Source organism: Podarcis gaigeae (assembly GCF_964106915.1).
Source record: "Podarcis gaigeae genome assembly, chromosome: 2".
Lineage (NCBI taxonomy): Eukaryota > Metazoa > Chordata > Lepidosauria > Squamata > Lacertidae > Podarcis > Podarcis gaigeae.
In genome coordinates this window covers 122,124,657-122,152,154 of record NC_139679.1, presented here as the reverse complement: position 1 = coordinate 122,152,154, position 27,498 = coordinate 122,124,657, and the positions used below count along the sequence as shown (strand labels likewise).

The 27,498-nt window shown below is 41.5% G+C and overlaps 1 protein-coding gene and 1 long non-coding RNA gene across 2 annotated transcripts in view; one reads left to right on the top strand and one right to left on the bottom strand.

Moving 5' to 3' along the window:
• The window catches only part of LOC310839530 (vomeronasal type-2 receptor 1-like), a gene marked incomplete at its 3' end in the record, with an annotated part of 56,393 nt that overhangs the window by 2,335 nt on the left and 26,560 nt on the right, over nt 1–27,498 (top strand). Inside the window, exons 3-8 of the mRNA XM_083728167.1 lie at nt 977–1,103; nt 19,116–19,231; nt 20,803–21,094; nt 22,641–23,435; nt 24,600–24,827; nt 26,538–26,664. Of these exons, the coding sequence (XP_083584293.1) occupies nt 1,020–1,103; nt 19,116–19,231; nt 20,803–21,094; nt 22,641–23,435; nt 24,600–24,827; nt 26,538–26,664 (1,642 nt within the window). The 5' untranslated portion in view covers nt 977–1,019. The remainder of the gene's footprint in view (nt 1–976; nt 1,104–19,115; nt 19,232–20,802; nt 21,095–22,640; nt 23,436–24,599; nt 24,828–26,537; nt 26,665–27,498) is intronic.
• On the bottom strand, nt 4,246–6,527 carry LOC310838323. The gene is made up of 2 exons (XR_014560927.1): nt 6,293–6,527; nt 4,246–4,956 (listed from the first exon to the last, which is right to left on the bottom strand). It is a non-coding gene; the product is annotated as an uncharacterized lncRNA (long non-coding RNA).

The following is a 27,498-nucleotide window of genomic DNA, read 5'->3' as shown; positions in this document are numbered from 1 at the left end:
GAAGTGATTTAGTCATGCTGGCCACATGATTCAGAAAAATGTCTGAGGACAAACGCTGGCTCCCTTGGCCTGAAAGTGAGATGAGCACCACAACCCCACAGTGCCTTTGACTGGATTTAACCATCCAGGCGTCCTTTACCTTTACCTTTATATAACAACAACAATATGATAACACATCTTTAATGGAAAGTTCCCATGATCTGACTGACATCCTGACATTCATCTGCATAATGTCACCAATCACCCTCTGGTTCTGTGCCATTCACCCAGTGCCAAGAAAAACTTTGCAGATTCCCTTTTCTTAACAGCTCTTTCCTGTCCTAGTTTATCATCAAGCCTGTGATCTTTCCTCTGCTCTGCCATTGTTGGAGCATCAAAATTATATACACCAGAGTTGCTTCAAACTAGAAACTTGTGCATCAACAATAGTTGTCAGGAGTTCAGTCTACACTCGAGTAGGACCCTGGCAGAGACACATGCCCGACTGGCATGTTCCCTCCCTCCTGGTCAATCGTTCAGGAGCTTCAAAAGCTTTCTTCAGCCCGAACATCACAGCAACCGATGCCAACAGACATTGGCACACTTAGGGATCTGCAGTGTTTGTGCATCATGTGTGACAGACCTCAGCAACTCAGCATTTTGGCTAATCTACTTTATTTACATATAAAAACACACGGAGCACTGCAACATGGCCCCCTCTCTCTCTAGCATCAGACAGCAAAGAGAAAAAGAACAAAGGACAATAGTCCCACTTCACAGACCACAGTAACACAAACATCCTGTTTCCATCACTTCCCACTCTGTGGAGTCAAAACATACCATCATGTGAAAGACAAAAATCCTGTGACTGCAATCATGGAGCAGGAATTCTAACAGAATTTACCTGTAATGGAGGGAGTAGGGTCCTTCTACACCTTATGACTCACTTTCACATCTCTAACCCTTTCCCCTTGATGCTCCTTCACTTAATTGGCAGACCGTGCCTCGCGCCAGGTGTACCGAAAGCTGTCGCCCTGGATATGCCAAGTTGGTTCAGGAAGGACAACCAGTTTGCTGTTATGTTTGCGATCCGTGTGCTGCAGGGACAATCTCCACTCAGGAAGGTGGGTGACTCAGGGCTCGTCTAGATTTACTTTCTTGCCCCATGCTTTCTTAGGCACATGTTCACACTTTCCCAGTCAGCGATTGCCATTTGCTCTGATTCAATGTTAAATTGCAGGTTTCCTCATGGAAAGCACAGGAATAGGGAAAAACATGGATCATTTTGCACGTAGAAATGTGGAACAAAATTAATTCTGGGCGAGTCCTAAGTTTTGTTCCTCAGTTGTGAAACCATCGTGCTTTAAACCATGATTGAGATTGTATGGGGAAAATATGAAATAACAGATAGGAAGTGCAGTGTAAGCAATGGAAGTCAATCAATGAAATTTTATTATTATTTTCATATTGAGATATTTGTAGAATAAATTTGGAAGAAATTCTTCCAACTTTTCTACTTCTTCTTTTCTCTTTATTTTTTCTTTTTTCTTTTCTTCTTTTTCTCTTTTGTTCCTTTTTTCATGTATATGTGCTTATTTGAAGTGTATATGTGTGTATGTACTTGCAGTGTTTTGCTTATATTTTGTAACAATTATGTTAAATAAACAAAACATGATCGAGTGTAAACAAGTTACAGATAGGTAGCCGTGTTGGTCTGCCATAGTCAAAACAAAAAAATTGTATCTGAAGAAGTGTGCATGCACATGAAAGCTCATACCAAGAACTGACTTAGTTGGTCTTTAAGGTGCTACTGGAAGGAATTTTTTTGTTTTGAGTGTAAACAAATCAGTTTTATTTAAGAGGTGCTTCCTCATATGTTGAACTTCTGGGTAGGGAATGAGCGGACACTGGACTGTGTTCACAGAAGTACTATATTTTGCTGCTGCTTAATCATAAGCACTACCACAAAGAGTTAATTCTAGCTCTCTCCTGTGTTAATAACAGTGAGAGGTGTATCTATTAACACATGAATAAATTTGGTCATGTTACCCAGTACCCATCTTCAGTGCAGGCGAATTGCACACAATTGGATCAGTATCTTTTGCCCAAAATGGGAAGTCTGAATCACAATGCCTAGAAAGAGTGTGTGATTGTTGTTCTCAGGCATTTCCAGCCATCTCAAATAGGTTGTCAGGAATGAGCCAGCTCCTAGTGGAACTTTACAGCCGGCTGCAGAACAGAGAGGGTTAGATCTGATGCAGGCTGAACAGTGGCCAGTGCCCAGTGCGCCTCCTTCGGACACTGGAATGCCGGTTGCCAAGGGAACGACTGAGAGCAGGCTGGAACACAGCCAAAGCTCTAAGGAAGCTCAAACAGGCATGAACAGACACAGAGATAGTTTGTTGGAAAAGGAAGAGGCTGGAGCTGATCCAATAAGTCCAAGTCCGTGGCGAATGGGAGGGCTGCTAGACAGGAAGCAAAACAAGAGATGTAAGGGGCGACGGTTAAATATATTCTGTAGACATGGGAAGGAGTCTTCAGAAGGGTCATCTTGAATGGTAATGTCGGTGGCTTCGTTAGAGCTGCCCGGAGCTATCTGTTTGTTTTTGCAATAAATCCTGCTTTTTAAGTACCTATGCTTACTTTGTTATCAAGCTGGGAGCCTGGACTCCTGACATAGGTCCTGCAGAAAGAAAGTGTGATAACTTGTTTCTCGATGAACTGAATAATGTGAGATGAAAGAAATAACTTCAGGACAGAAAGCACAGAGATGGTCTTATGGATGCTGCTGATTTCATTCCCACCCTACTTTATATATGATTGGGACAGATGAATATTCTGGAGTATAAGATATCGTGCTGAAACATATATATTATGGAATGTAACAGAATACATAATATTACTGTTCTAAGCTTCCTGTTAGGACTACTGAATGGTCTCCTCTTACTTTCAGATGCAGACTATTGCACCACATGTCCAGAAGATCAGCACCCAAACGAGCACCAAAATCAATGTGTTCCCAAGGTTATCACCTTTCTTGCCTATGAAGAATCCTTGGGGATCACATTGGCGTCCTTTGCCCTATTCCTCTCCTTTACCACGGGTTTTGTTTTTGCCATCTTTATTAAATACATGGAAACTTCCATAGTCAAAGCCAATAATCGAGACCTCTCCTACATACTTCTTGTATCTCTCTTCCTTTCCTTTTTGTCCTCCTTCCTTTTCATCGGCCGCCCAAGGAAAGTGACCTGCCTTCTCCGACAAACAGCCTTCAGTGTCATCTTCTCAGTTGCTGTTTCATCTGTGTTAGCAAAAACCATAACGGTGGTGCTGGCCTTCCTGGCTACAAAGCCAGGGAACAAGGTGAGAAGATGGCTGGGGAAAAGTCTGGCCAATTCCATTATCATTTCCTGTTCCAGTGTCCAAGTTCTCCTCTGCACCATCTGGCTGGGCATCTCTCCCCCATTCCCAGACTCTGACATGCTCTCCCAGCCCCGAGAGATCATTCTGCAATGCAATGAAGGGTCTGTTGCCATGCTTTATGGTTCCTTCAGCTACATGGGCTTCCTGGCTGCCATCTGCTTCACAGTGGCTTTTCTAGCCAGGAAACTACCTGGGGCCTTCAATGAGGCCAAGCTGATCACCTTCAGCATGCTGGTCTTCTGCAGTGTTTGGGTGTCCTTTGTGCCCACCTACCTGAGCACCAAAGGGAAATACATGGTAGCTGTGCAGGTCTTCTCTATGTTGGCCTCCAGTGCTGGGCTTCTGGGCTGTATCTTCCTTCCCAAGTGCTACATTATTGTGCTGAGACCTGATCTGAATACAAAGGAGCATCTCACAATGAAAATTAAATGAGGCATCTAATTCGTAATATATTTAGGAAGGAGGAGTTACAGCTTTTAAAGATAATACTATGTGTAATGCTACTGAATGCACCCTTCTTCTCCACCAGATATAGTTTGTGAATTGGTACTGATCTTACTTTTTCTTGGAAGGTGTCTCCATCTGGTGTTAAGTAATTGTAGGGATTCTTTGAACTTCTGCATGGAGGAAAGAATTGAAACATAAACCAAAAAGATGTCATAGCTCAGGAGATGATACTGATATCCCTGTTGGGTGATAACGCCAAGACCGGTGCCTCCCCACCCCCAACACAGCATCACCCAGGATTCATCACTCCGGTGTCCTGTCATGCTAATGTGGCCTATATCCAAGGACACGAGCACATGACAAGCAGAGTTCAAACAGAAGCTTAGCCTTGAGGAGTAACATCTAAGCCTAATTTATTGCAAATTAAATCAAACATAACAGAACAAAGAAAAACATGACTACTCTCTGTGTCTTTCTTCCCTGGAGAAAGAACTGTAAAAGCAATAGCAATACAAAATGGAACAGCGTATCTCAATTTCCACTCACAAGACTCCAATAATCAGTGCTGGAATGTAAACAGACATGTGACATGTAACAATCCCACACAACTGCGGCACGGGAGGAATGGAATTCTCAACAGTCCCTTCCAACAGGGAAGGGCTGTAGCTCAGTGGTTGAACAGTCGGTCCAGGTGCAATCCTTGGCATCTCCAGGTTGGGCTGGGCGAATGTCCCCTGCCTGAAAAGAACCCCTGTCCACCTGTATAGACACAATAGAGCTAGAACTAATGGTTCAACAATACAAGGCAGCTTCCTGTGTTCCTAAGAAAATTATCCCCACTTTCTAGGTCCTGTGCAAATTTATCTTGGTCTTCTGTGCCAAGACAAGGGAGGCCAACTGAGATTTCTGAATACTTTCTCTCCCCTCTCCGGATCCCTCTCATGTCTTCTGCCTGGACTAGTTGCTGGGGAGGAATCATCTTCATTCAGTTTTTCTGAGGGCTCCATTTCTACATTCCTGCAGTTAAAGTACCTTCTGCAGGGGACATGGCCTTTCCTTCTTCCACTGTTTTGTTAGTGCAGAGTTCTTTCTTTGAAGACTCGGGCGCTGGAAATGGAGGGTGAGAAATATTTTAAATAAAATAATGACAAATGGGTGAGATAAACCTAATGGAGAGCAGCTGAGAGGAGAAAGAACCAATCCAGAAGTAGGATGCCCATGCTCTGAGGATACATTTTTGAGGGAAAATCCTGAGGGAAGTGGAGCTGGAGGACTTTGGCCCACAGTTGACTGAACTGGGTTGACTTAAATGCCAGAGGAGAAAGTTCTGCATGTTTCTGTGGGAATTTCAGGGGTGTCAGGGACTGGGCAGATGAGGAGTAGTGGTGGAAACTTCCACCTCAAGAGGTGTCCAAGCAGGAGGAAAATGGGGATACACTAGACCCAGGTTGGTGGTGGTGGTAGCAAACAGGACACACCCCAGAAGAAGAAACAAAGAGCTGAAAAATAATGGGGGATGAGGAAACAGCCAGCAAGCCAGCAGATGCTCAGAGACAGGACTCAGAAGTCAGAGAAACAGTACTCAGACAGTGGACACTACATCACTTGAAAGCCTGGTGGAACCTCCTCCTTCTCCACAGAACAGGCGATTCCTTCATATCTTAGAGCAGAAAGCTAAACACAGACAGAAATATCCCATTGCGGCCACCGTAGGCAGTAAGGAGGGTTTTGGAAGCTAGGAAGTCCCACAAGAGGGGTGGAGTGGGCACTCTGAGCAATGTCTCAAGACTGAAGAGAGCATAATCCATAGTCTCTGTGTGTACCCTGTTGATTTAAATAAAAGAGCTAGCAGAAGTTCTCTGTGTCTCTGATTTCTCTAGGCAGTGAGCCTGGGAGTCGTGACAGGGAAACAGTAAAACTGGACATTAACATTAATCACAAACTAGTCTCATTAACTGTCCCCTAACGACTTAGTCCCACATAACCCTACCCTGTTGCCTGCCTTATAATCCAGTAGCATTACAGTTAATAATAGTGAAAAGGCAGGCAAACTGGTCAAATCAGACAGGCACAGGAGAGAATCATAGAATCATAGAATCATAGAGTTGGAAGAGACCACAAGGGCCATCGAGTCCAACCCCCTGCCAAGCAGGAAACACCATCAGAGCACTCCTGACATATGGTTGTCAAGCCTCTGCTTAAAGACCTCCAAAGAAGGAGACTCCACCACACTCCTTGGCAGCCAATTCCACTGTCGAACAGCTCTTACTGTCAGGAAGTTCTTCCTAATGTTTAGGTGGAATCTTCTTTCTTGTAGTTTGGATCCACAGAGGATCTACAGGACAGAAATAGGAAAGGAGAGAGCCAGTCAGGAACCCTTATCTCAGTTTCAAATGGGTTGCAGATTTGCTCTTTGCATTTTCTGCCAAGTTCAAAATACAACCTGGTGGTGCAGAGATGCCAAATTGACCACGAGGCCTTCAATGGATATATAATCTGTGGTCTGCTGTGCTCCTTCGTTTTCTTTCTTTCTTGTTAGCCTACTGTAGTTTTAGTGGCTGACTGACAGAGCAGTTTCCCTGAGGAACCTTTTCATAGCGTGCAAATCTAATGATGATTTCCTGCGAGTAAGGATGCCTCCGAGGCACTCACCAGCAGCACAAGAGCTCTGCCAGCAAGAAAAGTGGCAGCTTTTATTTCTGAGAACATGAGCAGAGTTTATCCTGCTTGTGACATCATACATTATGTCATAATGATGAGCTTGCAGCTCTAGCTTAAGTCACCTCCATGGTAACGCCAGGGCCCAATTTACCTCTGCAACTGTGAGTGAGGAGGAGGCATTAGGATCAGAGAGAAGGGCTCACATTGCAGACTGGGCCTCAGTCACGCTCTGCTGGCAGCAACGTGGTTGTTGTTAATGTTTAGTCGTTTAGTCGTATTCAACTCTTTGTGACCCCATGGACCAGAGCATGCCAGGCACTCCTGTCTTCCACTGCCTCCCGCAGTTTGGTCAGACTCATATTTGTGGCTTCGAGAACACTGTCCAACCATCTCGTCCTCTGCCGTCCCCTTCTCCTTGTGCCCTCAATCTTTCTCAACATCAGGGCCTTTTCCAGGGAGTCTTCTCTTCTCATGAGGTGGCCAAAGTATTGGAGCCTCAGCTTCAGGATCTGTCCTTCCAGTGAGCACTCAGGGCTGATTTCCTTCAGAATGGATAGGTTTGATCTTCTTGCAGTCCATGGGACTCTCAAGAGTCTCCTCCAGCACCAGAATTCAAAAGCATCCATTCTTCGGCGATCAGCCTTCTTTATGGTCCAGCTCTCACTTCCATACATCACTACTGGGAAAACCATAGCTTTTACTATACGGACCTTTGATGGCAAGGTTATCTCTCTGCTTTTTAAGATGATGTCTAGGTTTGCCATCGCCTTTCTCCCAAGGAGCAGGCGTCTTTTAATTTCGTGACTGCTGTCACCAGCAACGTGGTAGAAGACTCAAAAGGACCAGGATTGTGGGGGTCAGGTGGGATTTCTATGAGGAATTATGAAAAATGGAACAAGCCATTGTGTCACAATGAAAACATTGCTTGACTGGGTTTGAGTCATTGACAGTAATTATTGATCAAATCCCACAAGCCTCTGCACCTCTGCCATTTTCTTTCTCCATGCCTGAGGGACATATATAAACATTCTAAACACAGGCCAGTTGTTCACCAGGCATCCTGAGCCATGAAGATAGAAGGTAGCTTTGATGTAGCTTTTGTTATTTTTGTTAATCTTTAGATAGATCTTAAGGGCCAGGAACAGAGTTTACACAGAGATGGTAAATGCGTCTTTCTTTCCTATGGGTTTATGACCTCTGGGGTTACTAAATGCATTCCTCCTTGGTTCTTGTTTATTTAGATTAACCACGTAGGCATGCTCAAGTAGGAAATAGTTTCTTTGTAGTTAAAAGGATTTCTTCTGACTTTGTCCCACGTGTGTTTTGTTTTTTTTGAAATGTTCAGAGGAAATATGATTGGTTCTTACGAACACTGTGTAAAAAGTTCTTTTGTGAATAAAACGACCTGGGCTAAGGGGTGGAGAGATTATTATTGGCACTCCTCCCAGAGTCTTGCTCATGTGTATTTTATTAATCAGGGTCCAATCCTTCCTTGCTTTTGGAACGCAACACGGGATAAATTAAAGGGGAGGGAGGATAGATATAGCCAGAAAAGTAGGAGTGAAGTGAGGAATAAGGTCATTTGGAAGAGGCCTGAAATGAGGTCTGTTGTCAAGTACAGGAGTTCCCCTCTTCCTTCTGGTAGCTCACCGATAAGAATTAAGGAGCATTTGGTAGATTTATAGTCCTTTTATTACAGCATTGTGTTGCAAGCACAAACAGGCAACCCTCCGTAAGGTTAACAGTTGCTTACTCTGACTCCTCCTCACTTCCATTGTAGCACCTCTGCTTGTGGTTAACGCTTAGCTGGAATGAAATATTCAACGCAGCAATAGAGAAATTAAAATAATAATTTATTTGTCAGACAAATAAATGAGAGGCACAGTGGTATATGGTTACCAAGCTCTGGCCTGGCCTCCTGCCATCCTGGCCAGCACTTATATTTCCTTAATCCAGCCCCCTTTGCTCCTCCTGTGGCTGCCTCTGTCCAATCAGCCTGGTTGAATATTCCTATTGGCTGTTTGCTAGAACCAATCACAAAAGATACACCCACTTCCTTCTGTCCTTATAAGGGAGACAAAGAGCTATATATAAATGACAAATAAGTAGTAATATATCTTACATGGAATCTTAATTACCAGCTCACCTCTTGCCCTCCTTGCCCTATTGCCTTCTAAAACAAATGGTTAATCTTACATTTTTATCTTCAACAGATGTCAAGGATCTTGAGTTCACATCAACATTGAAAGATTTCCTTCTTTTGAAGGTTTTTAAACAAATGCCTGACAACTATATATCAGGAGTGCTCGATGGCGTCTCCTGTCTGGCAGGAGGCTGGGCTCATTTGCCCCTCTGGTCTCCTATTGCAATATGACTCTATGAAATAAGAATCTAGCATTTCTTAAATCCTTTGCATAATTACATTTAAGCCAATATATTTAAGCTAATATATTTCATACATTATCATAGGTAGCCTCTTAAAAGAATAAAGCTTCTCAAAGTAAAAAGGAAGGAACTCAGTAAAAAACAGCTTTTAAAAAGAAGCCTCTTCAGTTTACACCCCCCCCTTTCACCCTCCTTTCCAGCCTCAAAATAAAATAGAAAGAAGCTTCTTCTTCTCCAGCCAAGCCAGTTGCCTTTTTTTCACTGCTCTTGGCCTTAGAAAATACAACTCAAGGTTTAAGAGAGGCCCATGGTATCATTTTACTATTTGCCCATTCCTAATTGTGTTTTGCAATCTGCAAGGTCAGTTGTCTGTAATTCCTTTTTTTATGACTTTGAGAATTGTTTTTCTGTTATAAATCAGGGGGCCCCCTTGTCTAGGAGGATAACATCTTGCCAAGGTTTTTTCTGCCTGGCATGAAACATTTGAAAATCTTTTTAAGCTCATTTTAAATACAAGCAAGCCTTAATTGAAATATATATGCTTTGATAAAAATGCAGGCCTACGATTAGATGCCTCACCATAGCAAGAGGCAAATTCCTGATCAAATTTGCAGATGACACCAAACTGGGAGGGGTGGCTAACACCCCAGAGGACAGGATCACACTTCAAAACGACCTTGACAGATTAGAGAACTGGGCCAAAACAAACAAGATGAATTTTAACAGGGAGAAATGTAAAGTATTGCACTTGGGCCAAAAAAATGAGAGGCACAAATACAAGATGGTGACACCTGGCTTGAGAGCAGTACATGTGAAAAGGATCTAGGAGTCTTGGTTGACCACAAACTTGACATGAGCCAACAGTGTGACGCGGCAGCTAAAAAAGCCAATGCTATTCTGGGCTGCATCAATAGGAGTATAGCATCTAGATCAAGGGAAGTAATAGTGCCACTGTATTCTGCTCTGGTCAGACCTCACCTGGAGTACTGTGTCCAGTTCTGGGCACTACAGTTCTAGAAGGACACTGACAAACTGGAACGTGTCCAGAGGAGGGCAATCAAAATGGTCAAAGGCCTGGAAATGATGCCTTATGAGGAACGGCTGAGGGAGCTGGGCATGTTTAGCCTGGAGAAGAAGAGGTTAAGGGGTGATATGATAGCCATGTTCAAATATATAAAAGGATGTCACATAGAGGAGGGAGAAAGGTTGTTTTCTGCTGCTCCAGAGAAGTGGACATGGAGCAATGGTTCCAAACTACAAGAAGAAAGATTCCACCTAAACATTAGGGAGAACTTCCTGACAGTAAGAGCTGTTTGACAGTGGAATTTGCTGCCAAGGAGTGTAGTGGAGTCTCCTTCTTTGGAGGTCTTTAAGCAGAGGCTTGACAACCATATGTCAGGAGTGCTCTGATGGTGTTTCCTGTTTGGCAGGGGGTTGGACTCGATGGCCCTTGTGGTCTCTTCCAACTCTATGATTCTATGATTCTAAGCACACCAATGGGAAGTCCCTCCCCACTCATCTCCTTTGTTCTCTGACACGCTTGGACCTCCAAGTTTGGGGGCAGGGAGGGGATTCCCCCCCCCCACTCTCGACTGATGTATTGGCTAGCTGCTCCCTCAGGATGTGGGCCTCTGCCATTGATTAAAGCAATGGGGTGAAGTCAGCCAGCTCACAAGAAAGATGCATGGTTTTCCTTGACAGAAGAGGGAGAAACCGGACAGAAATAGCGGGGGAAGGGATTCGAAAATGAAACAGTTGAAGGAAATCATTGTCCTCCTTCATACATGATAATTTCCCCTTTTATTTTATTTTTTTTTAAAATATTTTTATTGAGTTTATAAAGTACAGAAAAAAAGGAATAGAAGATGTATATAAGAAAAAGGATAGAAAAGTTACAAATTTCCATGTTCTTTTTTTCAGCAAATCTAATGGACTTCCCCGCATCCTCCAAACCCTGCATTCTCTGTGATACAGAACATCAGCAATTTGTTAACTTATTTCAAAACTTATTGTATCTTTCATTTTATCGTGTTACCTAATTTCAAAAATGTTGTAACCCGAATCTTATGCATTTTAATTTAAACACAATAAAGTTGTTTCATTATTCCACCTCTGACTCCTTATACCTTAATTTCCATTTCATTAATTTACGGTTACTGAAGCTAGAATTTCCTAAGAAGTGCAATTTTTAGCATTCATACAGCTTATAATGTTTTTTCAGATAGTCCTTAAATTTTTTCCAGTCCTCCTCAATTATTTCTTCTCCCAAGTCTCGGATTCTGCCAGTCATTTCGGCCAGTTCCATGTAGTCCATCAACTGCGTCTGCCATTCCTCCAGCGTGGGTAAATCGTGTGTCTTCCAGTGCTTTGCAATCAGGATCCTAGCTGCTGTGGTAGCATACATAAAAAAAGTTCTGTCTTTCTTAAGCACTCTCTGGTCCACCATGCCCAGAAGAAAGGCCTCCGGTTTCTTAGGTAAGGTAAATCTAAGTACCTTTTTTAGTTCATTATGAATCATCTCCCAAAAAGCCTTCACTTTCGGGCAAGTCCACCAGAGGTGAAAGAATGTCCCTTCCGCCTCTTTACATTTCCAACATTTATTGTCAGACAGGTGGTATATCTTAGCAAGCTTGACTGGGGTCATGTACCACCGGTATACCATTTTCATAATATTTTCCTTCAAGGCACTACATGCCGTAAATTTCATTCCAGTGTTCCATAACCTTTCCCAGTCTTCAAACATAATGTTGTGCCCCAGATCCTGCGCCCATTTTATCATGGCGGATTTAACTACCTCATCCTGTGTATTCCACTTAAGCAGCAAGTTATACATTCTCGAAAGTAATTTACTTTTTGGCTCTAACAGTTCTGTCTCTAGTTTCGATTTTTCCACCTGGAATCCAACCTTTTTGTCCGTTTTAAAAACCTCCTGAATTTGAGCGTAGTGCAACCAATCTCGCACCTTGTTTTTTAATTTTTCCAAGCTCTGCAACCTCCAATTGTCTCCAATTTTTTCAATTATTTCCCAATATTTAGGCCAGTGGGCCTCCATGTTAAGTCTCTTACGTGCCTTGGCCTCCACCGGTGAGAGCCACCTCGGAGTCTTACTCTCCAATAAGTCTTTATATTTTGTCCAGACCATCAAAATTGCTCTTCTGACAATGTGGTTTTTGAACAATTTGTGCACTTTAACCTTGTCATACCACAAATATGCATGCCACCCAAAAGCATTATCAAACCCTTCCAGATCTAGGACATCAGTGTTCTCCAATAAAATCCAATCTTTCAACCAGCAGAAGGCTGCAGATTCATAATATAACCTCAAGTCTGGCAGGGCAAATCCCCCTCTTTCTTTCGCATCAGTTAGTATTTTAAACTTTATTCGGGGCTTTTTGCCCTGCCAAACAAACTTAGAAATATCCTTCTGCCACTTTCCAAAACATTCCACCTTGTCCACGATCTGTAGGGCCTGAAACAAAAATAACATTTTCGGCAATACATTCATCTTTATAGCTGCTATTCGGCCCAACAAGGAAAGTTTCAATCTTGACCATATTTCCAAGTCTCTTTTGATTTCTGACCAGCGTTTCTCGTAATTGTCTTTAAACAAGTTCAAATTTTTGGAGGTCAGATACACCCCTAGATACTTTACTTTTTTAACCACGTTTAATTCTGTTTCTTTCAGGAACTCATCTGTTTCTATAGTTGTCAAATTTTTTGCTAGAACCTTAGTTTTTTGTTTGTTTAACTTAAATCCCGCCACCCGACCAAAGTCAGAAATTAATTCTAACACTCTTTTCGTACTAGAGACTGGTTCCTGTAATGTTAATACCAAGTCATCTGCAAATGCTTTCAATTTATATTGTTTCACTCCGACCTCAATTCCCTGTACAGACCGGTCCTTTCTAATCATGTTCAATAGCACCTCCAGGACTGAAATGAACAATAGGGGGGATAGGGGGCACCCCTGCCGTGTCCCTTTTTCAATTTTAAACTCCTCTGTCACCACATTGTTTACTATCAGCTTGGCTTTTTGTTCTGAGTAGATTGCTTCTATTCCATTTTCAAACCCCCGCCCCACTCCCATCCCTTCCAAGTTTTTCTTCATGAACATCCAAGAAATGTTGTCAAAGGCTTTCTCCGCGTCAATAAAAATTAAAACCGCTCTAGTGTTAAGATTTGTTTGAAGAAGTTCCAAAATGTCAATAATGTTTCTTGTGTTATCAAACAAATGCCTACCAGGGAGAAAGCCAGCCTGGTCCTTATGGATCACTTCGTTGAGTACTTTTTTAAACCTACTTGCCAAAATATCCGCAAAGATTTTGTAATCCACATTTAGGAGTGAGATGGGGCAGTAGTTCTTAAGCTGGGTCTTTTCAGTTTCTAGTTTGGGTATCAATGTGATGAAAGCTTCTTTCCACCTTTCTGGTGCCTTCCTCCCCTCCATAATCTGGTTGCAGACCTCCAACAAAGGTTGTATCAAGTAGTCCTTCAAAACCTTATAGTATTTGGAGGTAAGTCCATCAGGGCCTGGAGACTTGCCTAGTTGAAGGTTCTGAATGGCACTCTCAATTTCTTGCTGTGTGATATTACAATTCAGGGTTGTTCTCATTTCCTGGGGTATTTTTTGTAATCCATTAGTTGTGAGGAATTGATCCACCTCGGAATCTTTTTGCGGCCCTTGTGAGTAAAGTTCTTTGAAATATCTCTGGAAGCACTTTCTAATTTCCTCGGGTTTCTGAACCATTCTCCCTTCAATCTCTAGATTTGTAACTGTATTAAGTTTTTGTCTCTTTTTCAACTGCCATGCTAGCAGTTTCCCACACTTGTTAGCTGATTCAAAAGATCTTTGTTTCATTTGTTTAATTTTCCATTCCACCTCTTGATTTATCAATTTCGAATATTGTGCCTGGAAAAGTTTCACTTCTCTCAGCACTTCCTTCGACTTAGGCCTAGATCTTAGTTTTTTCTCTCCTTCTCTTATTTTCTCCAATATCTTCTCCTTCTTTTCATTCCAGAGCCTTTTCTTAATCGTATTTTGTTGTATTAGAAACCCTCTCATAACTGCTTTACTTGCGTCCCAGATTGTTCTTTTTTCCACAGTGGTATTTAAATTTATCTCAAAATAGTCCTTTAACGTTTTTTGGGCCTTCTTAACAACCTCCTGATCCCTTAATAGGGTGTCATTCATTTTCCATCTAAAGGATCCGGTTGTGTTTAGTCTCAATTCCACTTTCAAGGCATTATGGTCGGAGCAGGTTTTTGGGCAGATTTCCACTTTTAGGTGCCAGTCCTCTAGTTATCCATATTCGGTCGATTCTTGTCCATGTCAGATGAGCTTCAGAGAAGAAAGTTCCTTCTTTTCCTAGGGGGTTCTTAACCCTCCATATGTCAATTAAGTCCATATTGTCAGTCATTTCAAAAAAAGTTTTAGGTAGTCTGCCATCTTTCGTTATGTTGGCACTTTGCGACTTATCCATGTTTTCAGACACAACCCCATTCATATCGCCCAACATAATGATGTTGTTGTAGTCTAAATAATCCAGCATAGTCTCGTGCAGCTTCCTGAAGAATTCCGATTTTCCTTCATTTGGGGCATATATTCCTAATATCAAAAAATTTTCTCCTTGTGACTGAATTTCAATCGCCAAAATTCTGCCATGTTCATCTTTAAATAGAAATTTCGGTGACAGGCTCTCCTTTGCATATATCACCACTCCTCTTTTCTTGACTTTGTCCGAAGAAATAAATTCTTGGCCTAATCTTTTGTTAATTAACACTTTTCTGTGGAGCCTTGTCACATGTGTTTCTTGCAGGCAAATAATGTCCAATTGTTCTTTTTTCAAGATATGAAATACTTTTCTTCTTTTTTCCGGAGAATTCCCGCCATTTATATTCCAACTAAGAAGCTGCAGAGACATCCTGGTCTAGTTAGTGGGTCCTACAATGGGGTGTCTAGGTTTCCCTCCGATTCCGGAGGTGGTAGTACTGGTCCAGATCCAGACGGTGTACGTCCTGGTGGTGGTCCCGGTGGTGGTGGAGGCCAAGAAGCTGCGGCTCCTTTCTGGAGGTCCTCCTCGTGGTCGTATAGAAACTTCTGCTGGTCCTCAGGTGATTTGATCTTTATTTTCCTTCCTTTGTAAGTAAATGATAGTCCTTGTGGAAACTCCCACCTATAAGGAATTGCGTTGTGTCTCAGCAGTTTGGTCAGATCTATATAGGTAGTCCTGAGATCCAATAGATGTTTCGGTATATCTCTATAAATTTCAGCCTTTTTACCTTCTATCTCCAAAGATTTTTTAAAATGTAGGCCTAGTATCTTATCTCTTTCCTCTCTTGACCTCAAAATAACCAAACAGTCTCTGGCCTTGTCTTTCTTTACTGATCTTCCCAATCTGAAAGCCGTCACAATTTTAAAGTCTTTGTCTTCCTCAATTCCCCAGAATTTGGAAAATAAAAGTGTCAAAAATCCCTCTAAGTTACCTTCCTCCAATTCTGGGATGGCCCTTAACCTAAGATTATTTTCCTTACTTTTCAATTCAACCAATGGCAGGTAGGCTTGTTGTTCCCCTACCTGTCTTTTCAGAGGCCTTACTTCCCCCTTAATCTCATCAACCTTTTTCTTCGCCTGCTCTGCTTTTTGATTGGCTTCCACAGCTAGTTTATAATTTTCCGCCGTAGCTCCTTGCAGTTTCTCAATTGCCTGAGTATGCTGGGAAACCTGATCAGATAATTTACTAATAGAGGATGTAGCTTGATCAATTTTTGATGATTGATTGTCCACTTTTTGATTTAGAATTGCCAGTTGATCCAAAATTTGTTTAAGGACTGCTTCAGATCCTCCAGTTGCCATGTCTTCTGCAGCCAGCTGTTCAGCTCCCACCTCCTGTGCTGTCAGCACAGTTGGGACAGATGATCTGCGTTGATGAGTTAAAGTTGTTTGAACAAGTTGCCCAGATTTCTTTTCTTTTTCTTTAGCTTTAGCTGCTCTTGTTTTCCCTGAGCCGCTCATTCCACACCTGCCTCTGTTCAAGGTCAAATAGTCTTTTGTTCCATGAGAAAGACAAGTCCAGAGTGTAAACAATTAAACCACAGAGAGTCTCAATAAAATACAGTTCCCAGGCCTCTATGTCTCCACAATCTTCTAGGGGGGGTATTTCAAAGTTTCAGGGAAGGGAAGAACTATTTTCCGCCATTGAAGTTCCTATATTCCCCATGTTTAAGTCTTTGTAATTCCAGAGTACAAAAGGAAGGTTCCCAAAGCTTTCTATTTCTTGAGATAGAGCCACAAGGTGTCAAGAAAGGTCCCAGCAACAATGTTAAACGTTAGTATCTCAGTCTATGTAACCGTTTAAATTCCTGCAACAGTATCAGCAGTTTGACAGTTCTCTTTTGTGCGCTGACAGCCCGACAACTGGGTTATCCCTTCTAACTCCGTTTAGCTCAAAAATAGGAAGAAAGTTCCAAGAAGAAAAAGTCCACAAATTTAGCAAATCTTTCCCTTTTATCTTCTAAGTACAAAGTCTATCAATGCACCTTTGTTCTGCTTTTACGATCCCTTTTAAACGCTTCAGCCCACTTCAGAGCCCTTGCTTTGATCTGGTAAGCAAGATCGGGAGACGGACTTCCTGTTACTCGCCTCCCGTTTTCAGCCGAATTTCTCAAATTTAGTCCAATATTTAGACCCCTTACTCACGGGTATGTTACTGCCAATTCTGATGTTTTCAAGAAGAAAGGTCAGCGCTCATCAGCAGCAGCAGCGCGGCTTTGCTTCCACGAAAAGAGCGATGAACTCACAGCGCCGCTCCCCCTTTCACGTTCCAGAGCCCCTTACGAGGTTCCTTCTTCGTTTCTGGAGGGGCTTTTGGCGCCCGCCGAGTCCCACAGCCACAAGCTCACTCTGCCTGCAGTTTTTCTTGGTGGGTCTCCGCTTTGCCGCAGCGGACGACCCTTTTTTGCGGCGCCCCTCTTCACAGAGTAAAGAGGACCGCCATTGCTGTTTTGCGCCGCTTCCGGAAGTCGATAATTTCCCCTTTTAGACACAGTTTGTGAGTTGGTACAAGCCTTGCCTTTGCACCCTATACCATATGTGGTAGACATGTCCAGAGGATAAAAAAAAATTGGGATATGATTTATGAGGAGATTTAAAAAATTGATAAAAGTATCGTATATCTAAAGGGCAGAAGCATATTTATTAAGAATTTTTAATAAGGATATTCCCAAAGACAAAATCAACATATTTCGGTAGTGAGAATGTTGGTAGCCAGTCATTGGAAAGGAAATTATATTCCAACAAAGGGGGAATGGTTAAGTAAACTTTGTGAGTACCTGGAGTTAGTAAAATTGATGGATTTAATAAGGCATAAGTCAAAAACTTTAATTCAGAAACAATGGAAATGTTTAAATGATTATTTATACAAGCAGGGCTCAAATACGAAAGTTTGGTTGTTTCTAGATTAACCTTGTGAAGAATATAGAGAACATAAAGATTTGATTGATTATGAAAGAATCTAAGGAAGGGAAATGATTGAAGAACAAATGCAAAAGCGAGCAAGACAACAAAGAGAAGTGTTGTGAATGCGGTGGAAGTCTTTTATAATATTTTAACTAAGATTTATATATTGCAGTATTTGAAGCAAGAATTTGGTGATATTCCAGGTTATGAAAAGTATTTTTTCTTTTCTTTTGTCTTTTGTCTTTTTCCTTTATATCTTTTATTTTTCCTTCCCTTTTCCTTTTTATTAGTTTTCATTTTGGAAAATATGTATATAAGTGTGTTTGCAGTGTTGTTATTTTTTTGTTTTCTTTCTTTCTATTTCTTGAAAAATGTAATAAAAAAATTTAAAAAAATGAAAAACCCTTGCCTTTGTTCCTCAAGTTTCTCTTTCTTGGGTTACTTAATTCTAGAAGCTGTATGTTTCATTGGAAGTGCTACAGAACTGGCCTCCACCATCACTTACGGAGACATGGAAGACAATCTTACTTGGCTATGAGTGATTGCTGAAGAAGAAGCTACAATAAACACTAGTAAGGCCTGAACTCAGTTGGCCAGACTTCCAGCCAAGATGCTCATCATCCCACATGAAAAAGCTGGTCTTATGCTGACAGGCAGGATAGTGAAATGGGGCTACCCAACAGACATGAGAAGTGTTTCTGCATAGTGGCCGGGCAGGGTAGCAGGAGAGGGATGAATCCCCCTTCCCAGTTGTAATGGTTATGGGTGGGTTACTCGTGCGTAAATTGCCTCCGCTTCAGTTAGATCGTTTGCTCAACCATGATTAGGGTTAGAGCTCGCCCTCCGTGACCTGTTAGTCACTTGCAGAATCCGTCAGTGGGCGTTTCTTGAATCTCTTCCAGCATAAGAGCTGTTTGACCCCAAGTCTCCGCCTATGTTCCCTGCGCGGAACGCGTCTGCGCAAGTAAGGGGACGGCAAGGGCGTGCCAGCACTCTCTCCGCTAGTTTCGCTTGAAGGGTCTTGGAGCCCTGACACCAATGCCTCCATCTCCCTCCCCTCTCTATTGGTGTCACGCTGAAATCCTTCCCCTCTGCTGGTTCCCTCCCCGGCATCACTCTGGTGCCCTGCCTCCGTTTCTCCCTTTGATGTCAGTTCCCTGACACCAGTTCATATATAGCCTAAAAGTAAGACCATTTCAATTTTGCCTCTTGCAAGTCTTTCTTCATTTAAAAGTTTGCAAAGTTCAGTCACGCAACCCGTCGCTGGCCGAAACACTGAAACGTCATCAGTGATTTCTTGCAAACATGTTTTTCCTCCAGTTCTGCACCTGCTCAATGAACCACACAGACAGACCCAGGAATTGCAGTGGTAAACTTCATTCCTCATATAACTATGAAAATTATAGTGATTTATTCTTCTCCTGAAACCAAAACTCCAGGGATTTCTCCAGAGCTCAGTAATCTAAACATCACCATCAAGGGTCGTGTGATGCAGCTTATTACATCGATAGCAAAGTAACATAAATCCTCCTCAAAATTAAAAATAGATATTGTTTATTAATAAGCCTGAGGTGAGATTTTGGGCAGGCTGGGTCTATTCCAGTTTCTTTCACTGCCTTTAAATCTGAATTCATGGCTGGTCTGAATGGCGGTGATTGTCTCTGGTGCTGCTAGAATGATATCTCTGCTCTTGCTGGTAATGCACCAGGCAGTCTGGGGGAAGCAGAAGGCAAAATGCTCGTTCAATCTCTCCTTGTATTCACAGGAACCAGTGAATTATTATAGGTTAGGGGACTACCTTGTGAGTGGAGTCATCTCTCCAAAACATGCTGCATTGGAACCCTATGCCTTCTCCCAGCCACCTTTCGTTGGGATTCTTGAGTAAGTAACTACACACTGAAGAAGTTAATTCTGCCCCATCTGCATTCTGACTGACCCCAGCTAACAGGGGGCGAAAGACTATAGTGGCGTGAGTTGGGGGAAAGGTGTTAGGCAGCCAGGCCAGTTTCTTGATAGGTAAAGGTAAAGGGACCTCTGACCATTAGGTCCAGTTGTGGCCGACTCTGGGGTTGCGGCGCTCATCTCGCTTTATTGGCCGAGGGAGCCCGTGTACAGTTTCCGGGTCATGTGGCCAGCATAACTAAGCTGCTCCTGGAGAACCAGAGCAGCGCACAGAAATGCCATTTACCTTCCCACCGGAGCAGTACCTATTTATCTACTTGCACTTGACGTGCTTTTGAACTGCTAGGTTGGCAGGAGCAGGGACCAAGCAACGGGAGCTCACCCCGTCGTGGGGATTCGAACCGTCAACCTTCTGATCAGCAAGTCCTAGGCTCTGTGGTTTAACCCACAGCACCAATCGCGTCCCTCTAGTTTCTTGATAATGACCCCCTAAGTATGGCTCGTTATGGTAACAAAGGAAGAGGTTCCATGCCAGAAAACAACTGGCTGGTAGGTAGAAAGATGAAAGCCCAGGTTGAGGTGTGTGAGCCAGAAGCTAGAAACAGGCTCTAGGTTGGTATTTAACACCATCTAAACTTGCTAAAATGTACAAGACAAGAACCAGTAAGTGTTGGGAATGTAAAGAAAGGGAAGGTATCTTCTACCACATGTGGTGGACTTTCAAAGAGGTAAAGGCTTTCTGGGAAATGGTATATAATGAGTTAAATAAAATGTATAAAAATACTTTTGTTAAAAAACCAGTAGCCTTTCTATTGGGTATAGGGGGAGAAGAGATACCAAGGGAAGATAAAAGACTGTTTATGTATGCAACAACTGCGGCAATAATTCTTTATCCCAAAAATGGAAACAACAAGAAGTACCAGTGAAAGAAGAGTGGCAGATGAAGATGATGGGCTTTGCAGAACTGGCGAAGCTGACAGGAAAAATCTGAAACCAGCACAATCAAGTATTTCTAAAGGACTGGAGTAAATTTATACGATATCTGAAAGATCATTGTAAGCAATTAACATCACTAGCAAGGTTGTCTGAAGACTTGTAATGAGAAATTTTCTATCTTTCTTTATTATTTTAATTTTTTGAGATATTTTGTAATGAGTGTAATTAGAACTGGATAACGTATAAATTGCAATGATATAAAGGTTAATTTTGAAAGGTTTTATATTATTATTATTCTTTGGCGATCACTCGTAGCCAAGTAAAATTGTCTTCCATAAACATGGTTTTAACAATGAGTCCGTAAGTGACTGTGGAGGACAATTCTGGATCCACATGTCCTTCCACGATGTCCTGCAATGTCAGCCTCCTTATTATCATGTCGTAATTCTTGTACTTGCTTTCTTCGCTTCTCTAATAAAGCAAAACAGCATATATTCCATTATACTTCCATTATACTCTTCCATTATGAAAGAAAGAACGTGGCATCTTGTTTTCACTGAGAGAAAAATGGGAGGTTGTCATAACTGTTTGCTTGCTTGCTTGCTTGTTTGCAGAACTTCCCCTACAAGATACTGGCATGTCCTCTCCTTCTTATTTGCCATTCATGAAATCAATCAGGAGCCAAATCTCTTACCCAACATCACCCTCGGATACAACCTCTTTGACAGCTATTTTGATGGCAGACTGGTTTCCGCTGCCATGCTAAACCTGCGTTCTACTGGAGAAAAGAGTATTCCAAACTATTTCTGTGGAACAAGGAAGAATGCATTGACTGTCATTGAAAGGGCTGAATCTGACATCTCCATCCAGATTTCAAGCATGGCAGGCATTTACAAAATCCCTCAGGTATGGACTTGGATGACCACCTATTGGAGATTCCATAATAGTGGATGGTTTCTTTCAATGCCTCCCACTTTTATTTCTTGATGGAATTGTCTGTATTTGTGCCTTCAATATTTCAGCTGTAAGAAGCTTCCATCCATCTTGGACTCCCTTCTCTGGGCTTTCACCCATAAGCTTTTTGAAATCGTCAGAGTGCATATCCCTTTCCTCTGTATAATGAAACCCAGAAACATTATTATTTCCCCCACCCCAACTTCTCAATACTTGCCAATTCATGGAGCAGTTCCTCCCTGCTAGTGAGAGCCAAGTCCAAGATAGATGATCCCCTTGTTGTTTCTTCCACCTTCTTGGGAAGGAAATTGTGAGTGAGGCAATGGAAGCATTGGTTGGACCTTACGTTCTTGGCAGAGTTTGAGTTCCAACAGATATTGGCATAGTTGAAGTCTCCTATTATTACGGTAACTCTCCTTTTTGAATGCTTTGGTAATCTGCTCTAGGAAGGCATCACCCAAGTCTTCAGTAGGCTCGGAGGTCTATAATTCTGGTCGTAGGAAGAACAAATATTTTACAGCACAATAGAGATTTAATCAATGCTCTTGATGTTACTCGTATGTTACTCGTATGTTTAAGAGCATTTAATCAATGCTCTTAATGTTACTCGTATGTTTAATGTTACTCGTATGTTACTCTTAATGTTACTCGGTGTTATCCATTTTTTGTTTTTGTCACAAAAGTTATTTCACATTCAAAAATAAGAATATTAATAAATAAAAACTAGAATGATCATCCAAACAGATTTTTAAATATCTTGTCCATCCTGCATAAACATATGTGGAACTAAGTAAGAGGGTGAGGACAGCAGACGAAGAGAGAAGCCCAGAGATGATGATGATGGTGATGATGATGATAATAATAATAATATTTATACCCCACCCTCCCTGGAAGAAGAAGAAGAAGAAGAAGAAGAAGAAGAAGAAGAAGAAGAAGAAGAAGAAGAAGAAGAAGAAGAAGAGTAGAAGTTTGGATTTGATATTCTGCTTTATCACTACCCAAAGGAGTCTCAAAGTGGCTAACATTCTCCTTTCACTTCCTCCCCCACAACAAACACTCTGTGAGGTGAGCGGGGCTGAGAGGCTTCAGAGAAGTGTGACTGGCCCAAGGGCACCCAACAGCTGCATGTGGAGAGGCAGAGACCACAAGTCTATGCCTTAGTTTAGCAGATTTTGAATTATATTCAATATCATCTCATGAAAGTGATGTTTCTCCTAAGTATTCGAGACACTTTCCCCCTTTCTCTCTGGACACACACACACACAACCTAGTGTGCTGAAGAAGAGCAATATGTAGGCTTAAAACCACCATTTACGCTGGGCTCAGTGAAGGTAAGGAGGAGGTTCAGCCCTCATAGTGGTGTCCTCAAAGATACTTCCACTTTATCTGCTGTTGAAGTGAAAGGTTACCAATTACTCATCCTCAGCTGACAGGTCGAGCTCTTTCAGGTTTTCGTTTCTTATGAACAGATACCTGGTATTCTTTATTTCCTCACTAGGTCAGTTATGGCTTTGCTCTTGATGATAAAACTCAGTTCCCTTTTGTCTACCGGATGATCCCAAAGGAAGAAATCCAGTACAAGGGGATTATTCAACTTCTCCTGCAGTTTGGATGGACGTGGATTGGAATCTTTGCTCCAGACAATGACAATGGAGAAAGGTTCTTGAATGCCCTGACACCGTTGATGACTACCAGTGGAATTTGTTTTGCCTTCTCAGAAAGAATACAACACATGACAGCGTACCAAATGAATGAACTACCTGCTAGGTGGAGACAAGTCAATGTATATGTTTATTATGGGGACTCGACATATGATTTTGTGCCAATATTCCACATACAAGAAATATTTGAAAATTTACAAGCTGGGGGTAAAGTCTGGATCACAACAGCTTTTCCGGACATCAACATGAATTTGAGTTACGATATTGATTTCTTCATGTACACCCATGGTTCTTTGTCCTTCACAATGAAGACTAGAAAATGGACAAAATCTGACCACTATGAGCCATTCTCTGACAAAATACAACAATTTTGGGAGAAATCATTTCACTGTTCATGTCCAGAGAATGTGCTGCCCATGAAAGGCTGGACAAGATGCACAGAGAAAGAGAAACTGGAGATTCTTCCCGAGGAAGAGATTGAAAGGGCCCTGTCTCAAGACAGCTACGTTACTTATAGTGGCATCCAAGCTGTGGCACTTGCCTTAAACTCAGCATATTCATCCAGATCCAAACAGATGCTGATGATGAGTAGAGGAGAAAGTTGGGGACGTGGAAGACTGCAGCCATGGCAGGTATTCCCTTTTTTAAATTGCAACCTACTGTCTAATTCTGGAATCATTGTTCTTCACTTAAATGGTGCCCCAAATGTGTTGATTCAAGTGGATGACTTAACTCTACCTGATATTAGAATTTGACCTTAGGGTTCACACTGAATTTTTATACATGATGAAGCTGGCTCTGCTGATTTCCAAAATGTTGAAGGAGAAAGTGGGGGGCGACGACTTAAGAATGAATCTCAGATTTGACTGTGGAAAGCCAACAGCAGTCAACCATCGTGAGTCCAAATGTGACACAGGTCCCAATTCATAGGAGATTAGAGTGCTGGAGGTGTAATAGAATGATTGGAACCTTATACCATATGTGGTGGCCAAGTCTGGAAATTATGAAATATTGGAATATGATACATGAGGAAATTAAAAAGCTAATAAAAACATCACATAATAAAAGAGCAGAATCATATTTATTAGGAATTTTGAATGGAGACATCCCAAATGGCAAAATTAATATTTTATTGTACGCGACAACAGCAGCAAGAATGTTAATAGCAAATAATTGGAAAGGAAATTATGTTCCAACCAAAGAAGAATGGCTGAATGAATTATGCAAATGCTTGGAATTAGCAAAGTTGACTGATCTGATAAGACAAATACCAAAAAATATAATCCAGAAACAATGGAAATGTTTAAATGATTATTTATGTAGACAAAGATTAAATGTAAAGTATTGGTTGTGTTTAGAATAGATTATGAAAGATTTTAAAAACATATTGTTTAGAATATTTGTGCGAGATTGTATGGGAAAAATACGGAATAACAGATACAATCTTGCTTAAAATGTATATAGGAAGTGCAGTGTAAGCGATGGAAGTCAGTCAATGAAATTTTATCAATATTTTCATATTGAGATATTTTTAGAATAAATTTGGAAGAAATTCTTCCTTCTTTCCTCTCTCTATTTGTTCTTCTTTATTATTTTCTTCTTTTTTTATATATGTGTGCTTATCTGAAACTTTATGTATGTATGTATTTGCAATATTTTGCTTATATTTTGTAATAATTATGTTAAATTAATCAATTTAATAATAATAATAAATGAGGGGGGAAAGAGTGCAAAGAGTGCAATATACAATCGGCTTCAGTGCTTTCTTAATGCTGGTGTTTCCTCTGTCATCCCAGCTTCACCATTTCTTAAGAAAAGTCCAGTTGTTTAATACCTCCAGGGGCGGATTGTATTCGGATGAGAATGGAGACCTGGCAGCTGACTATGATATTGTGAACTGGGTGCTGTTTCCCAATGGGTCTCGTGGAAGAGTGAAAGTCGGGAGTGTAGAGAGACAGGCAGCCTCCCATTTAAAGCTCACCATTAACCCAGAAGCCATTGTCTGGCCTTCACATTTTAACAAGGTAGGCAGAATGAATTGTGTGCCTGTCCCTTTGTGACAACTATTAAGCTCAAATAATTTACAGGGTTTATTCCGTATGATTCAGAAAATGAACTTATTCCTATCCGATTGATTTTCGCACTAGTCTAGGGCTGATCTCAAGGATTATAGAATGAGCAGAGAGCCTTTTCAAGTTTATGTAGCTGAGTTATCTACTTGAGCATGTGTTTTGATGTCCATTGTGGACCGATTGGACGAACACATTCAAAACATGGATTTCCATCCAGTGATCTCATTGCCCCACTTGGGATTTCACACGACTGGATCACTGCCACTATGGTTTGAGTGACTGAGAGCAATGCAACAACACTCCCAGTAAGGTGGGCAGTTTTTTCCAGTCTGTGGATTATCCTTCAGCAACAAGTACACTTGTAGACATTCTTTTCTCTTTATTGAATGAAGGAACGTTTGGATGGAACTTTGGTTTTGAGACATCCAGTATTGCACTTGAACCTGATTTTGCTATTGCATACATTATGTTAAAGCTATATTTAAAGAAACGGAAACTTATTTTTACATTTTGTCTTTGGAAATTTCTATATAATTGCATACAGAGTTGTTTGAGCTGTGTTTCTTTAGTGTAATATGTACATGATCTGAGTGGCAACTGGACACTGGATTCCGAAAGTCGCCCGTCACCCTTTGGCTCAGTACCCTCCTTCCAGTGTCAATAAAACTGCCACATATTCCCTTTTCTTTTCTTTTTTTAAAAATATTTTTTATTGATCAATTTCCACATAACAAATTATCAAACCATATAATCACATACATTTTTTCCTCCCCCTCCCTCCCACCAAGGGCTTCCTTCAGCTCCTCTCCCTGATTTCTCTTCACATATTTTCTCTGCATATTATAAAATTGTACATATCCTTACATATCTATCCATCATGTTATCAGCAAATAAATTTGTGTATGTTTATTCAAAACCTGCCAAGGAGTCCAGTTCATTGTGTTGTCTTTTTAAATAGTTTGTCCCCATTCCTCCTTGAAGTCACAGTTCTGCATAGTTCATCACTTTCTCTTGCCACTGTTCTTTTGTCGGGATTTCCTCATTCTTCCATCCTTGTGCTATCAAGACTCTTGCTGCTGTTGTAGCATACATAAATAAGTTCTTTATTTTCCTTAGCAGGACTTGTCCTACAATCCCTAACAAAAATGCTTCTGGTTTTTTTATACAAATGTCGTTTTAAACATTTTTTTTTCAATTCATTGTATATCATTTCCCTTTTTTTTAACTTTTCTACACTCCCACCACATATGATGAAAGGTCCCTTCTTTTTCTTTACATTTCCAACAAGTGTTTGAGCCTGTTTTATACATTTTTGCTATCTGTACTGGTGTTATATACCATCTATCCACCACTTTTATGTAATTTTCTTTCAGGAGGTAACAGTCTATAAATTTTAAATCTATTTACATATTCCCATTTCTTAACAACTATTTCCTCTCCTAGCTTAGTATCAGACGTAGGATCTTTCCTTGGCCCTCTGCTCTGAGATAATTGGAGCAGCAAAATTATGTACGCCAAAGTACTTTCTAAGCCATGCACTAGAGCATCAACAATATTTACCTAAAAGGGAGGGGGAGGTAGGGGAATCCATTAGGGTCATTCCAAACCCTCACTTCCATACCCTAACAATTTCCCTTTGATGCTCCTTTACTTTATGGTTAGACAATGCCTCGCTCCAGGTGTACCGAAAGCTGTCGACCTGGATATGCCAAGGTGGTTCAAGAAGGAAAGCCCGTTTGCTGCTATGCTTGTGCTTCATGTACGGAAGGGACAATCTCCACCCAGGAAGGTGGGTGACTCCAGCGGGGAGGGCATTCCTTGGGAGAACCAAAATAGGGCAGAGATCCAATAAAAGGCTGACAAGGAAAACAGTAAGAGAAAAAAGAGAAAGGTAGAAAGGGAAGCTGTGCACATCAAAGAAATGGGCACTTGGGGGAGGTAGCAGAGTACACATAGAATAGTAGAAACATGGTCGGAAGGGACCCCAAAGGTCATCTACTCTAAAACACTACAGTGCACATTGAGTGTGAAAGGAGCAAAGCAGAAGAAAATGGTAGGATATTAATAAAAACACCAAGAGGCATGTAGAGGAGAGAAGGGGTGCTTGTGCTTCTCCGTTTTGAGTTATTAGATCAAGATATTCTGCACAAAAGGGGGCGGTTGAATCACAATGCCTAGAGAACCAGTGCTTATGCTGAGTTTGAGAAAAGCTGAACTATGGAACTCCCTGCAACGTGGAAAGAATGTCATAGTTTGCATCTAAATCATGACTGTTGCCCTTAGTAGTTTCTAGTCATTTTAAATCGGTCCTAGGGAGATAAAGTGTGAGAACCCCTGCCACAATGAATTACCGGTACATGGTTTCAACTAGGGCCAGCGCCTTTTCAGCACTGGCCCCAACATGGTGGAACGCTCTGTCACAAGAGACTAGGGCCCTGCGGGACTTGACATCTTTCCAGAGGGCCTGCAAGACAGAGCTGTTCCACCTGGCCTTCGGTTTGGACTCAGTCTGACCCTTATGTTTCCCTCCCCTTATGGTTTTCATCTAGGGGCTACTATTAAAATGAGGCTGCATTTTAAATTGCATTTTAACTTGTATTTTAAATTGTGTTTTTTTCCCTTT